Source organism: Gopherus flavomarginatus, chromosome 6, assembly GCF_025201925.1.
Source record: "Gopherus flavomarginatus isolate rGopFla2 chromosome 6, rGopFla2.mat.asm, whole genome shotgun sequence".
Taxonomy (NCBI): Eukaryota; Metazoa; Chordata; order Testudines; family Testudinidae; genus Gopherus; species Gopherus flavomarginatus.
The window spans coordinates 126912869-126928631 of NC_066622.1; the positions used below are offsets into that span (position 1 = coordinate 126912869).

At 41.5% G+C, this 15763-nt stretch overlaps 1 protein-coding gene across 5 annotated transcripts in view; it reads right to left on the bottom strand.

Annotated features, from left to right (window-relative positions):
* The window catches only part of ATRNL1 (attractin like 1), a 1010697-nt gene that overhangs the window by 555714 nt on the left and 439220 nt on the right, over positions 1-15763 (bottom strand). For all 5 annotated transcript variants that reach the window (XM_050958929.1, XM_050958927.1, XM_050958928.1 and 2 more), the window contains one exon: positions 8070-8122. In XM_050958929.1, coding sequence (XP_050814886.1) covers positions 8070-8122 — 53 coding nt within the window. The remainder of the gene's footprint in view (positions 1-8069; positions 8123-15763) is intronic.

Consider the following 15763-nt stretch of genomic DNA (forward strand, 5'->3'; position numbering starts at 1 on the left):
GATGAGGCTGCCACCACTTCTCTTGGGAGACAGTTCTACATCCTAGTACAGTAGATTATATTGCCAGGATTATTTTTTCTGCTGTTCAACCTAAATTTTCAATATTAAAATTTCATCTAATTACTTCCAGTTTACTTATACCATGCTGAATAATTAATATTCTTCCTTAATATAACATCCTTCAAATAACTGTAAATTGAGCTTTGACACTTGGTGGTAAAGGGCAGGTTTGACACTGGCTGGTAAATGGCTAGAACTGATATGTGCAAGCTGCATTTCTTCAGTGTTGGTCAGATTATTGCATGTTTGTAGGAGGAATGTAAGACTCTTTCTCTGAATGAAATTATGACTATTTTGGTCAGCTGTGGCAACAGCTGTTCATGATGCTGTTTCACAAGCCAAGAAAGGCATCCAATATCCTGTACCAAACTAACCAATTCCTGATGGCTAGATTGAGGGACAGATGGAGACAGATGACATTTTACCCATTTATATTTTTTAAAAGCAGATTATATATGTATATAAAACTAACCATAGATGGTAAGTTTTGTTTTGCTTGATGTGACTTTTATGCAAACAAATGATGTAATTTCTGTATAACCATTAGCTGAAAGTTATGGTTAACACACCATGCCCTGAGCAGTGGCAGACACAGGTCAGGGAGTTGTACAAAACTTGGCAGCTCCAGCTGGATGTCTGAGGGTATCCGGGGTGGTACCTGGGTAAGTGCCCCCTGAGGCTCTTGGTATGGCTGGGTAGGAAGTGTGGGGGCTCTTGGAGTTTGGGTGGCTCATAGGGAATAGAGGGTGCTGGGACTGTTGGAGACCAGAGGCCACTGGGAGGGAGTAGGGAATTTAGGGGGAGAAATGGTTTTCAGGAAGATTGAGAGATCTGGGGTTCCTTGGGGTTAGAGGGTTACAAGGGGGCAGTGGGTGCTGGAACAACTAGGAGGCAAGGACTCATAGGAAGCTACTGAGCCCCCTGGGGGTGGGAGAGCTAAAAGGTGCTAAACATGCTGAGGCTGCTGGCTGACAGGAGGCTGTTCAAGCAGCTGGGGTTGGGTTGCTGGGGTGGTTGCACTGATGGGAGCCAGATGTGGCTGACCTTAGGGGGAAGAGGAAGGGACCATGACGCCACGATGGGACCCCTCATCTTGCACTGCTACAACTGTATTATCTTCCAGTCACTAAGGCTATCTACAGGCTGCTCATTTTTTGCCCTAATCTATCATGGGGAGCAGGGAGAAGCAGAATCTGGCTCCTTGTTCAGTCCTGGCTCCACAGTCATCTCTGACGAACAAAAGACACAACTGCAGCAAATGCCTGCTGCTTTCCTGCCCTCAGTTGGATCATGAGATGCCAGTTGAGTCATGACAAAAGCATGACAGGGATGACGGATGCCTTATACTTGGCAGCCCTGCATATTTGATTGTATCCATATGCTTCCAGCCTGTGTATGTTCCTTATCTTCTTAGGTCTCTATTCTGCAACATGCTGTGCCAATGTAGCATTCAAGGACTTCAGTGGGCGTCAGCGAGGATGCTGCAGAATGCCCATGAACTGCAAGATCTGGGTCTTAAGCTGTAGGCTTCTGGGGGAAGGGAGCATGTTTTAATAGAGTTTGTAATGCACAAGAGCAACAGGCCTCCAATCCTGAGAAAGGCTTCTAGGCAATACTGTTGTGTAAATACTGAAAACAGCAACGGCAAATAAACTATATGCCACTAATGTTTACAGGATCAGCCCCTTTGGACAAGCATTACATTAAGGGCTCAATCCTGCAACGTGCTGAGAACCCCTGTGAGGTTCTGAGTATATTCAATTTCCATTACATTTAAAGAAAATTGAGGGTCACTAAATACTTTATAGGAGTGCTCAGCATCATACAGGATCAAGGCATGAGGCCTCAGTTCAAGAAAATATCCCTATTTGGGATAGCAGTTACACACATGCTTAAAGATAAAGTTAAGCATATACAGTAACTCCTCACTTAACGTAGTAGTTATTTTCCTGAAAAAAGTGAAACGCTATTAAGTGAATCCAATTTCCTCATAAGAATGAATGTAAATAGGGGGGTTAGGTTCCAGGGAAATTTATTTTTGCCACACAGTACAGTACAGTACTCTAGTTGGGAGGTGCCTTCGCCTTACTCCACAGAGGCACAGCCCGCTGGCACTGGAGACAATGAGGCAGGCAAGGAGGCTGAAGGTGCCGTAGGCTAGGAGAAGCACGTTGCGCAGCAGCAGCTTCCTCTATTCTACAAGTAGCAGGGGTGGTGGGCTCAAGCCTCGGCCTGCCCACTTTACTCTTTCCCCCAAGCCCCCACCCTTAACCCACCTCCTCTTCCCCCCCCTTCCCCTTTACTCCGCACGCAGCATCCTCGCTCTTTCCCCCTCCCTCCCCTGCCCACGGCAATCAGCTGGTTTGCGGCGTGCAGGAGGCGGGGGGGAGAGGGGAAGCCTGCGCACCGAGTTCACGCTCCTCGCCCTTCCCTCTTGAACGCTGCAAGCCAGCTGATTGCTGCAGGCAGGAGATGGGGGGAGAAGGGGAAGGCGCTGATCTGCAGGGTCTGCTGGCAGGCGGGAGTTGCTGTGGGGGGGGTTGTAGGGGAGCTGATGGGGGGCTGCCTGCTGTGCACAAAGCAGGCAGCCAAACAACGTTATAGCGAAGGCTTCCCTGGCCTTCTTATAAGACCCCATGGCTCAGTTTGGGACATGGCCCCAGCTGCAGCCACTTCCCCCAATCAGCCAGGGTTTTACCTTGGCCAGCCCCAGCCCTCTGCAGGGCTTTTCCAACCCCTCCAGGGCCGGAGCGGGTGCTCACTCTGCTACATGGCCACATACATATCTTCTTAAAAAATAAAGTGATCTTTTATTCCAAAATGCCATTCTGGTAAAGTGATATTTTAAAATATTTATCTAATATACTTAGACAATCTCTTTCTCTCTCTGTCTGCATATGTGTGTGTGTGTGTGTGTGTGTGTATAATGTTTTAAATGGATGACTCAGCTGATTATCTACTATTAACTACAAATTGTTATGGAAATCTTAGGTAAATTATTCACAAATTAATAGGAACATATTTAGTTTTTCAACTATAATGTATTACCCATTAGCTGTAAGAAACAAAGCATCTATTTCATTTAAGTCCTTGCAGGTTCCTTATCATCACCAGATTAGATAATGTTGAAAGTGTTTACAACTAATAGATTTTAAAATATTAAAGTTGTTAAAAGACTTATCAATCCAAAACCATAAGATCTTTAAATATTTTAAAATTTGACAGAAGACAAATAGCTCTAGTGAGTTAAAAGTGAAAGGCTATCTTGGATATAGCACAATTTGTCTCAGACGATCAAGAAGATTTATAGACCCAAGCTGCTATAGGATAGTAAGGAATAAGGTCTTTCTTGGAGGTGTCTGAGGTAAACAAATCTTATTATTGTCATTTATTTTCCATCTCTTAAATTTAACTGGATTTATTTTTGAAGAACAAAATAAATTTTTATGTGCCTATCCAAAATATATGCATAAAGAAAAATCCCTCTGTACAGTGCTTTTTTAAACTGTACAAACCTTTCCAATGCTCTTTATCTAGCTCTGCCTTTAGATAGTTAATAAAATAATTGATACAAAAATTTAACCCTTCAAAAATATTTTTTAAATAAGAACAATTTTTGCTGTGTAATATCGAATTTTTGCAGTTGCTTTCATTTGATCAAGAACACCGAAAGGGACAATTTTACTCTGCATTTTCATTTGTAGATCTATTACATGAAAACTGCAACCTCTACTAATAGTACCTCGGAAACCAGGTATTTGAGAATTAACTTTAACCGAGAGATCTTACACTTGAACTTTAGCTTTTCTGTGAGAAATATGACTTTCTTTAATAACTGGCAACATAAGTAAACAGTTTTCAGACCTAATGATCTGCCCAGAAGACAGTACAGTCAGAAGTATGTTCAGTTGCTGTCAATCACAGAATCATAGGATTGGAAGGAACCTCAAGAGGTCAACTTGTCCAGTCCCCTGCACTCATGGCAGGACTAAGTATTATCTAGACCATCCCTGACAGGAGATTGTTTTACCTGCTCTTGAAAATCTCCAATGATGGAGATTCCACTACCTCCCGAGGCAATTTATTCCAGTACTTAACCAGCTTGACAATTAGGAAGTTTTTCCTAATATCCAACCTAAACCGCCTTTGCAACAGTTTCAGCCCATTGCTTCTTGTCCTATCCTCAGAGATTAACAAGAACATTTTTTCTCCCTCCTCCTTGTAACAACCTTTTTATGTACTTGAAAACTGTTATCATGTCCCTTCTCAGTCTTCTCTTCTCTAAACTAAACAAACCCAATTTTTTCAGTATTCCCACATAGGTCATGTTTTCTAGATCTTTAATCATTTTTGTTGCTCTTCTCTTGACTTTCTCCAATTTGTCCACATCTTTCCTGAAATGTGGCACCCAGAACTGGACACAACACTCCAGTTGAGGCCTAATCAGCATGGAATAGAGCAGAAAAAATACTGCTTGTGTCTTGCTTACAAAACTCCTGCTAATACATCCCAGAATTATGTTTGCTTTTGCAATAGTGATACACTGTTCACTCACATTTAGCTTGTGGTCCACTATGACCGCCAGATCCCATTCCGCCGTACTGCATCCCAGGTAATCATTTTCAATTTTGTAAGCGTGCAACTGATTGTTCCTTCCTAAGTTGAAGTGCATTTGCCCTGACTGAATTTCATCCTATTAATTCAGATGATTTCTCCAGTTTATCTAGATCATTTTGAATTTTAATGTTCGCCTCCAAAGAACTTGCAATTGCTCCCAGCTTTGTATCATCCACAAACTTTATAAGTGTATTCTCTATGCCATTATCTAAATCACTGACAAACATATTGAACTAAACTGGACCCAGCACTGATCCCTGCGGTTGGTGCCCTGGCCTTTCCAATTCTGTCTTTCCACTTTTTGTAGGACTCTTTTTTGAGTTTCAGATAACTGAAGATCTCTTTGTTAATCCAGGGTGGTCTCTTGCCATACTTCCTATCTTTCCTATGCAGTGGGAGTTTGCTCTTTTCCCCTTAATAATGTCTCTTTGAAAAACTGCCAACTGTCTTGAACAGTTTTCTCCCTTAGACTTGCTTCCTATGGGATTGTACCTACCAACTCCCTGAGTTTGCTAAAGTCTGCCTTCTTGAAATTTCTTACAGTTATTGTGCTGTTTTCCCTCCTCCCATTCATTAGAAAAATCAGCTCTACTATTTCATGATCCCTTTCACCTAAGCTGTCTGTACACTGTCAAATTCTTAACCAGTTCCTCCCTATTTGTCTAAATCAAATCTAGAACAGCTTCTCCCAGTGCTTTAGTGCTTTATAATACCTTTCTCCTCCTTCTGAAATTAAAAATGGTCTCCAATAATTCCAACACCATGTCTATATTATAGTATGTCTTATTTCTTGTTTAAATTAACAAACAACATTTATTTATAAGGTGGCTTATGACTAAAAAGTTCTGCAGTAAAAGTTTCATGTACAGCCTCCAATTTCTAAAACACAAAATATGGTCTAAAATTAAAAGAAACCTTAAAAATACAGCCACTTCTCTTATGTCATATTCTCAGATGCAGATCTAAGTTGTATGTGTGGGCGGGGGAAATAATAAAAACTTGGGGCCAGACTCTGTTTGATGATATGCAGGTATACGCAGAAGTCTTGAGAGAGGAAACATGCCATCTTCCCACGCTTGCATCCCTTTATTATAATTTGATATTGATATTGTGATAGCACCTAGAAACCTCAACCAGGACATTCCCACACAGAGTAAAAGAGCAGAAAGGCATTTCTTGAAAATTGGAAGTCATATCCTAGCCAGAAAGATAGAAAGGAGCATAAACCCTGACAAGTCAGTTATGAAAGTATAATTAGAAAGGTCAAAATTAATCTGAAGAACAAAATCCAGCAATTTTTAAAAATATATCAGAAGCAAAACATCTTCCAAACAATCAGTGGGGCCACTGGACAATCAAGTTGCTATACGAGCATTCAAGGAAGACAAGACTATTGTGGAAAAGCTAAATTAATTCTTTGCATCAGTTTTCACTGCAGAGGATATGAGGAAGATTCCCACACCTGAGTCACTTTTAATCTTGGAAATACTAAATTTGATATGTAAACTATCACTTACATCATCCTTTACTGGTTGGAAGATAGCTAATGTAAGGCCAATTTTTTTAAAAGGCCGTAGAGGCCATTCTGGCAATTATAGGCCAGTAACCCTAACTTCAGTACCAGACAAATTGGTTGAAATTATAGTAAAGAACAGAATTATCAGACACACAGATGAACATGTTATGCTGGGGAAGAGTCAACATGACTTTTGTAAAGAGAAATCATGTCTCACCAATTTATTCAAATATTTTGAGGGTGTCAACAAGCATGTGGACAAAGGTGATCCAGTTAGAGTGTACTTGGACTATCAAAAAAGCTTTTGACAAGGTCCCCCACCAAAGGCTCTTCAACAAAGTAAGCAGGGCAGGAATAAATGGTCAGTTTTCACAATGGAAAGTGATAAGTAGCAAGGTCCCCCAAGGATCTGTACTGGGACCTGTGCTGCTTAATATATTCATAAATGATCTGGAAAAGGAGGTGAACAGTGAGGTAGCAAAAAATCTAGGAAGTCTAAAGCTGAATGTGAAGAGTTACAATGGGATTTCACAAAACTAGGTGACCAGGCAATAAACTGGCAGATGAATTCAGTGTAGACAACCGCAAAGTAATGCATATTGGAAACAATTCCAATTATACATATAAAATGACATGGTTTAAATTAGCTGTTACCACTCAAGAAAGATCTTGGTATCCTTGTGGAAAGTTCTCTAAAAACATCTGCTCAATGTGCAGCGGCAGTCAAAAAAAGGTAAGTGAATGTTAGGAATCATGAGGAAAGGGATCAATAATAAGAGAAAATACAATAATGTCTATATAAATACATTGTATGCCCAAACCTGGAGTACTGCATGCAGTTCGGGTTTTCTCATCTCAAAAATCATATATTAAAATTGGAAAAAGTACAGAGAGAAGGGCAACAAAAATTATTCAGAGTATGAAAGAGCTTATATAAAATGAGAGATTAAAAAGACTGGGGCTCTTCAGCTTGGAAAAGAGATGACCAAGGGGTAATATGATACAGGTCTATAAAATCAAAAAAGGTGTGGAGAAAGTGAATAGGTAGTGTTATTTACCCCTTTACATAACACAAGAACCAGAGGACACTATGAAATTAATAGGCAGCAGGTTTAAAACAAACACAAGGATATACTTCTACACATAATGCACAGTCCACCTGTGGAACTCATTGCCAGAGGATGTTGTGAAGGTCAAGAGTATAACTGGGTTCAAAAAAGGAATTACATAAGTTCATGGAGGATAGGTCCATTAATAGCTATTAGCCAGGATGGTCAGGGATGCAAACCCAAGCTCTGGGTGTCCCTAAATCTCTGAGTGGACGGATCACTTGATATTTGTCCTGTTCTGTTCATGCCCTTTGAAGTACCTTGCACTGGCCACTATCAGAAGACAGGATTGGGGGCTAGATGGATCATTGGTATGACCCAGTACAGCCATTCTTATGGTTTTACGTATTGCCCGCAGGGGATCTTGCTATAGTACTATCCCTCTCCACATCCCTACCATGAATTGTGGTTTAAAAGCCACAATATAGCCATACTCCCTCTTTGGGCTGACAGAGATCTTGAATGTTGATCTAGAGTATATGATGCAAGAGTTCAGCTGTTCATTCAGGCCTTTGCCTGAGGGAGCAGGTTTCAATGTGTTCAGTTTCAGCTGCAATTTTGAGGGGACTTGCCTAGTTTTTGGTGTTTTAAATAAATTCACAAGTACCTAGAGAGGCCTAAATGGGCATTTTCTTTATACATCAAAAAATTAATATCCACCAAGCATTCTGTCTAATTTGTTTTATTGTGGAAATGAACCCACTATATTATGTGTATACAGTGCTTAATTTGTGAGATTAGAGAAAAAGAAACATTTAAGTACTCACAGTAACACGTTCCCCTGAGTGGATTTCCGAGGTACCTGTTTTCAGAGTCACAGCTGCAGAAATAAAAATGAACTGAATTACTATTAAACACATTTTATAATTTTTTTAATACAACATTAGAGTGAACATTCTCCCCCTCAAAATATAAGGGGCAGTTTTAACTTATTAGAGGTGGGGATGAGTAAATGTTTAAGACATTTGATATAAAACAGATCCAAACAAATGCAACAGTGCTGTCTTTAGCTATGTATTAAATTTACAGGTAATTTGAGATCTGGAATATATATCTTGAGAAGTTAAGATGAGAGTTCAAAACCTTCAAAATTGTTACTTCGTTCATTTTGTTTTGTGTATTTCCTCAGAAAACATGTTCTACAGCAGTAACATACTATACAACTATTCTCTGTTAACACGCATAGTTTCAACCAAATAGTTTAAAAAACAAAAACAATAAACCAATTTTTAAATAATCTGTTTTAAAACAACACTATTTGCACAGGCAAAATAAAGAAAATGCTATGGTGCCTTTCAAAATTCATATCTGCTATATCTGCTCTAAACGACAGCTATTATCATTTCCTCTTCATGTTCTCCATAACTCACTTCTTAGCATGGTGGCAGTGGGGGAGGGGGAGTGGCCACTTTTGGTGTGGTTACACACACTGTACGGATGTAGGATACAAATAATAAATAAGATTATTCAAAAATCGTTTATGAATATTCTTTGTCATAACTTTTATGTTTATTCTACTGCTAACGTATAACCAACATCTACTCACAGGTATGCAGTCACAATTCAAATACATCTTGAGAAACAGACTTTTCTAGAAAAATACAGAACCCAAAGAACTATGCTATGGCTTTAGGTTACAGGCCAGAGGAAGCGGTGGACACCCTTCAGCTGCACCATTTTGCCCAGGTTCCTGTTATGCTGAAGGGGTAAGAGAAATTTTCAACACCCCTTTATGGGGTGCAGCATACTCCCCCATGTGTCCAGCTAGCTCTGCTATCCAGCAGAGAGTGCTACATGGAGGAGAAGCCATGGTTTTACCTGTTCTCTGCCTCTAACCATCCATTTCCTGCTCACATGCTCCCAGAGGGTAACATCTGTGGTGGAGCCCCTGCACTACACTGAGCACCAGGAACCAAAACCCAAGAGGCCCTAACCCATTCATGAAAAGCTCCATTTCAACTCCCTACTCTGCTGCGTGACTGTTTCATCCATGCCCAGTCTAGACCTCAAGCAGCTGAAAATAAACAGTGCTCCTACTACCACTACTCCAGAAGTCTCAATGCCTCTTTTGTTTGCTCTCATATGACCCCATTATACATGGAATGCCCTCCCCAAACCTGTCCCGTGAGTGGTAATGGAATAAAAAAATGGAGCTGTCCAGATGTGTTCTTGCCTTACTACATAACCATGACCTCTTATTACTGTTACTCTTCCTCTTCTCTCTGTTTATCACTTTCACTTATGTTGCAGTTCAATTGTGAGCTCTTCTGGGGGGGCAGGAACTATATTTTTGTTTGTGTTAGGTGAGAAGCTCATTTTTGGAGCATGAGAAAATCATTATTATTAATTATAATTTATAACGATAACAATAATGAAATGAGTAAAAACATGAAACAAACCCCAGGATTCCCTAGATGTCTCTAAACAGATCCTCGTGTTGCAATTAGCCTTTCACTGATTAATTTCTTGAGATAGTTACCTCTATTGCTAAATAAGATGAGGCAGTAGCTATTGTGTAGGTGACAAGCCATATCAATGCCAGAAGTTGAAAAATATCCCTGTTCTATTTATAAAATAAGTTGTTCTCTTCAGCTTTATAACTCTTACGAAATATCCTACAGAATTTCATAGTGATTAAATGAATCAGATAAGAAATTACTCTAAAAACCTACATAATTTAATAGAAAATTATAACCTTTGTCTTGGTTTTATGAACCATTCCACAGAATTCTCTAGCAGAGTTATAATTTTCTGTTAAATTTTATAGGATGGTTCAGAAAACCAGGAGAAAGGTTATCATTATCTATTGATTTCTATAGAACTTTTTTCCTATGGGAAGGTCTGGATCACTCAGTTATTGTCACTTTTTGTTTTTCATTGTTTTGTGCTCTTCAAGAACCTTGGTTGCAAGAGAATGTTGCATTAGATTTATTTTATTTATGAGCAATATTGAAAAACTGCTTAACTTGGATGTCATATCATCTAGCAATTTGTTGAATTTGGAGTATACTCTAATTATAACAGCTTAACTCCTATGAGAAAAACAATTTAAGTTTTAATTTTCTCAAGTCTGTTTTGCTGCTGATCTCCTTAATAGTTCTCCAACGTAATATTTGGATGTTACTGTGCTCATTTTATTCAAAAATGGGGAAAAATACCACTTAGTCTTTGTTACAACACCATAGAAGAAAATAAGCATCGATGGCATTTACAACATAACTTGATTGTCCCATGGAAGTAACACAGCTTTTCACAGTTTTGTTTGTTTGTCATTTATATTTTCCAAACAGCTTTGTGTACAAAAGGAGAAGAGAATAGCACCCATCACCTTGAAAGAGCTGTTGCAAATTACAGTTTAATGACAAATATCTCATTCTATACAGCTAAAAACTTCCTAAAATTTGCACTCCAGTAAAAGCATTATGCTAGACACAGCATTCCAAAGTTATTTTTTGTTCATCTACTCAGTAAGCTCAGCACTTATTAGTGCACATATATTGTATAACACAAAACAAATGTTAAAAAATTAATTGTGTCGCAAAGTCAAGCACTCAGAAGTTAGGAAATGTTAGAATTAAGGTTGATTGTGCAACCTTGATTCAGCCCCCTTGTGTATTCATTATGATACAATCTTTGATTACACAATCAGATATAGGACCCCCCCCTCCAACACCGGGCCCCACCGATCAGCTTGTTTCCGTCCCCGCCAGTGCCTCCCACCTGCTGCTGTCAGCTGTTTGGCGGCATGTTGGAGGCGCTGGGAGGAGGAAGAGGAGTGGGGGGTGGGAAGAGGTGGGTTGGGCCTGGGAGACGCATGGCTCAGAGGCCAGTACACAAGAGAGAACCTGGCTGGGGAGATGGTTTCTGCTCCCTGGCCAGGTTCGGGTGCTATGGTCCCTGACAGCCAAGCTGGGTGGGGAGCTGAAGCTGCCTCCTCCCCAGCCAGGCTCTCTCAGGCACACTGATTTCCCTACACCCTCCCTGAACTTCCCCAACACCCTCCCCCAGTTTTGTGAACTAGTTACATGCCGATTTAGTGACTGTTTGGAAATTTCAATTGAAATTGAAACATTAATACACACTTTAAAAGTATATACAGTGTATGATAAAATACATGCATCTGAAAAAGTATAATATATTTGAAAAGTATGACCATAGATTAGCTTCCTTATACAGCTCTTGTTTTTTATGACAATGTCAGTGCATTCATTTCAGTGATGTTGGCCAACCTAATAATTTCAAATGATGATTTGTAAGCAAAGTCTAAATGAGATCTCCCTGACAGCTAGTGATAAGCTAGGGTTGGGGAAAAGGCTTCAGGACCAGATTGTATTTACATTCACACGTCATCTACCTAGATATCCAGCAAACAGAGCTGTTTTGCCCAAGTGATAGATTTTGGCTGGGGTTGGGTTACAAATCACTTGAATGTGGGGGGCAACGGGGTATGAAATGTTGTTCTTACTGTATGAGTAAAGGGCAGTAGAACTGTACTTAGCCTGTGCTGATTGAGGGCATCAAGAGAGAGGGTGGGGACCTGTCCCTCTCCACTGTTTAAAGACAGAGTTGATTAGGCTCCATAGATAGTCTTTTGTTCTGTTATGTGACCACTGCAGCTGAAATCACCGATAATCAGGTCTAAGTGCTTAGTCCTGCTGTGGGGACAGTGTTTCTGTGGAAAAGATGGCCCAGACTGCACTAGCAATGAGGTTCCCCCACTGAGAGCTCAGCTGAAATCACTGAGAGCTGGGTGGAATCTCAAGAGACCAACTCGCATAGGTCACAGTGGCAGGTTGCAGCAGAAGGTGACTGAACAGGGCCATTGGCAACAGAGTGGTGGAGTGAACGGTGGCACAATGAATAGGAGTGGCCAGAGCAAACAGTGAGGAGGAACGAGCAAAGTGCTTGCTTGCCCCCCACCTGGAAGGTGTACTCACGTGAAAGCACCTCTGAACTCTGAGTCTCCACTGACCAAGGACAACACCGGTGAGTGGGGTGCGGTGGAGGGAAAATTGAGGGGCATGTTAAATAAACATTTGTTTGTTGGACTATATTTTAATGACTTTGCTCCAGAATGCTAGATTTGTGACTGGGAATGGAAACTTATATAAATGTTTCCTAGTAGGCCAAGATTTTTAAAATGCATTATTTGCCAAGGATGTTATCTCACATTGTTGCTATCTTGAGAGGTCATTATGTTGGGGAGTTTCTGTACTAAACATTTTTATTACTATAATAATTAATTTTACATAAGAATAGTCATACTGGGTCAGACCAGTGGTCCATATAGTCCAGTATCCTGTCTTCTGACAGTAGGCAAGGCCAGGTGCTTCAGAGGGAATGAACAGAACAGATAATCATCAAGTGATCCATCCCCTGTTGCCTATTCCCAGCTTCTTGCAAACAGGCTAGGGACACTCAGAGCATGGTGTTACATCCCTCCCCATCCTGGCTAATACCCACTGATGGACCTATTCTCCAGGAATTTATCTAGTTCTTTTTTAAATTCTGTTATAGTTTTGGACTTCACAGCATCCCCTGGCAAAGAGTTCCACGAGTTGACTTTATGTTGTGTGAAGAAGTGCTTCCGTTTGTTTTTTTAAAAACTTGCTGCCTATTAATGTCATTGGGTGACTGCTAGTTCTTGTGTTATGTGAAGGATTAAATAACATTTCCTTATTCACTTTCTTCACACCAGTTAAGATTTTATAGACCTCTATCATATCCCCCCTTAGATGTCTCTTTTCTAAGCTGAAAATTCCCAGTCATTTTAATTTCTCCTCCTGTTTCAAACTCCTAATCATTTTAGTTGTCCACCTCTGTACCTTTTTCCATTTCCAATACCTCTCTTTTGGGATGGGGTGACCAGATCTGCACACAATATTCAAGGTGTGCACGTACCATGGATTTATATAGAGGCAATATGATATTTTCTGTCTTATTATCTATCCCTTTCTTAATGATTCCCAACATTTTGTTTGCTTTTTTGACTGCTGCTGCACATTGAGTGGATGTTTTCAGAGAACTATCCACAATGACTCCTAGATCTCTTTCTTGAGTATTAACAGCTAATTCAGACTCCATCATTTTGTATGTATAGTTGAGATTGTTTTCCAATGTGCATTACTTTGCATTTATCAACACTAAATTTCATCTGCCATTTTGTTGCCCAGTCACCCAGTTTTGCGAGAGCCCTTTGTAACTCTTCGTAGTCTGCCTGGGACTTAATTATCTTGAATAGTTTTGTATCATCTGCAAATTTTGCCACCTCACTGTTTACCCATTTTTCCAGATCATTTCTGAATATGTTGAACAGTAATGGTCCCAATACCAACCCCTTAGGGATACCATTATTTATCTCTTGACATTCTGAAAACTGATAATTTATTCCTACCCTTCGTTTCCCATCTTTTAACCAGTTACTGATCCATGAGAGAACTTCCCTCTTATCCCATGATAGCTTACTTTTCAAAAGTCAATTTAAATTAAATATACATATTTTTAAATTTTTTTTTTTTTTTTTTTAGAAATCTAGACCTGTTAGGTGTTTTGGTGCAACTTGCATTAGCCTTATGTTAAATTTGCATTATCCTAACAAACCATTTACTTTATTCATTACTCTTTTACATATCTCATTGGCCCTGACACCCCCACAAATTTCAATTCCTGGGGAAACCACAGTTCAGGCAGCTGCTGGGCAGGGCTGCAGAACAGCGACCAGGAGGGGCCAGCATTAAAAGCAGCTCCCTCCTGCTCCCTACCTGGGCTCCTGCCCACAAGGGAGAGTGGTAGAATGGGTTGAGGGCGGGAGGGGGCAGGTGCAGTGGGAGGACAAAGTGCCCTCCCCTTGCAGGTAACATGGGGAAGGGAGAGCACAGTGGCCCTGGGCTGGGCATGGGGTGGGGGAACAACACATGACCTGCCCTTTAGATCAAGCCCCAGTTGTATATGGGGCACCCTCAGGAAAGGGGGCAGAACAGGAGTGGGAAAAGGTGGGGTTGGGGCATTGGGGGAAGGGCCTAGGATAGATTGGGGGGGATGTCAAGCACTCCCTGGGAAATCTGGAATTTGGCACCTATGCTCCTAAGCGCGTAAGGGGTGGTACCGGTGGCAGCAAAGGCAGCTGGGCTGGCATGTGGAAACCCTGGCCATGCCGGTAGCTCGCTGGGCACCAGCGGGGACCCACGGACTGTTCTGCCCTGAGGCCCGGAATTGCTGTCGGCAGGCCTGATCAGATATATTTTCCACAAGACCCCTGCTTCAATCAGTGACCAGGCTGGACCTGCTCAGGCAATGAATCTGGGATGTGTCATGAAAGAGACTGTTGTCTATAGAACCCTTTCCTCATTTGTTGAAAAAATTTCTTCATGTGGCATCACACTGACACCTAGATGGTTAATCAGACCTGCTACATAGACTTAATGTAACACTTGATGTAACATAGTAACTGATAGCAATAGTAGGGTGTCATCCTCTATATGGACTAGCACTGGAAGAGGATGAGAGACACGGCTTGCCAGTTGGTTTCAGTGAATTGCTGAGAGCAGGGGGAATGCTGAGATTCAGGAATCATGGGTTTCATTCTAGACTCTGGAGGGAACTGTGCTCTAGTGGGCACAGATTCTTCTACCTATTTCCCCAAGCTCAATCCCTTCTGTACCATCTCCTGTCCCTGTCCTATTTCTTTCTTACTCCTGGCACCTTGTCCACACAGTCCCGGTCTCTGTTACTCAAGCTTCTCTTCCTAGTCCCAATCTCTCTCTGCTTACCCAGTCCTAGTCTCCCCTTCTGAGCTCACTGAGTTCCACTACCCACCTCCCTCCAACTTTCAGTCACTCTGCCTGTCCATATCCAGTCCCAGTCTCCTTGCTCTGACACTCCCAGTCCCACAGCTACTCACCTAGTCTCGCTCCCTCCACTCCCTCCCCAGCTCCTTATCCCAGTCTCCCCCTATTTGGTTTCTTGGCGCAGTCTCTGCCGAGCTAATCCCAGGTATTTCCCCACATCCCACCTCCTTGTCAGATGTTTCCCCTTCCTTCCAACTCCATTCCCCCTCATGGTAGTTCTCAGTCCCAGTCTCCTTGTCCAGACAGTCTGCACCCTTCCCACACATCATCATCTGCTTTCATTGCTAGTCAACTGATTCTCAGGTTCCTCCTTCCTTTTCCCTCCCCAACTCCCATCCCGGTGTCTTGTATCAAGTTTCCGCCTCCTCTCTGTACCCAGTTCATGGTCCCAGTCTCCTTACTTAATCAGTGGCAGAGTCCCCCAGCTCCCAGTCACAGTTTTTCTCCTCACATCCAGTCTCCATCACACCAGACTACTTATCCCTATCTACTACTTTCCCTTCCCTGGCTCTAGCTTTTGTCCACTCTGCATTCAAATCATACAACTTCCTCCTCTACACAGCCTCTGTGCCAGGAGGAGGGTCACAGAGAGTGTGAGAGTAACAGACTCCCTC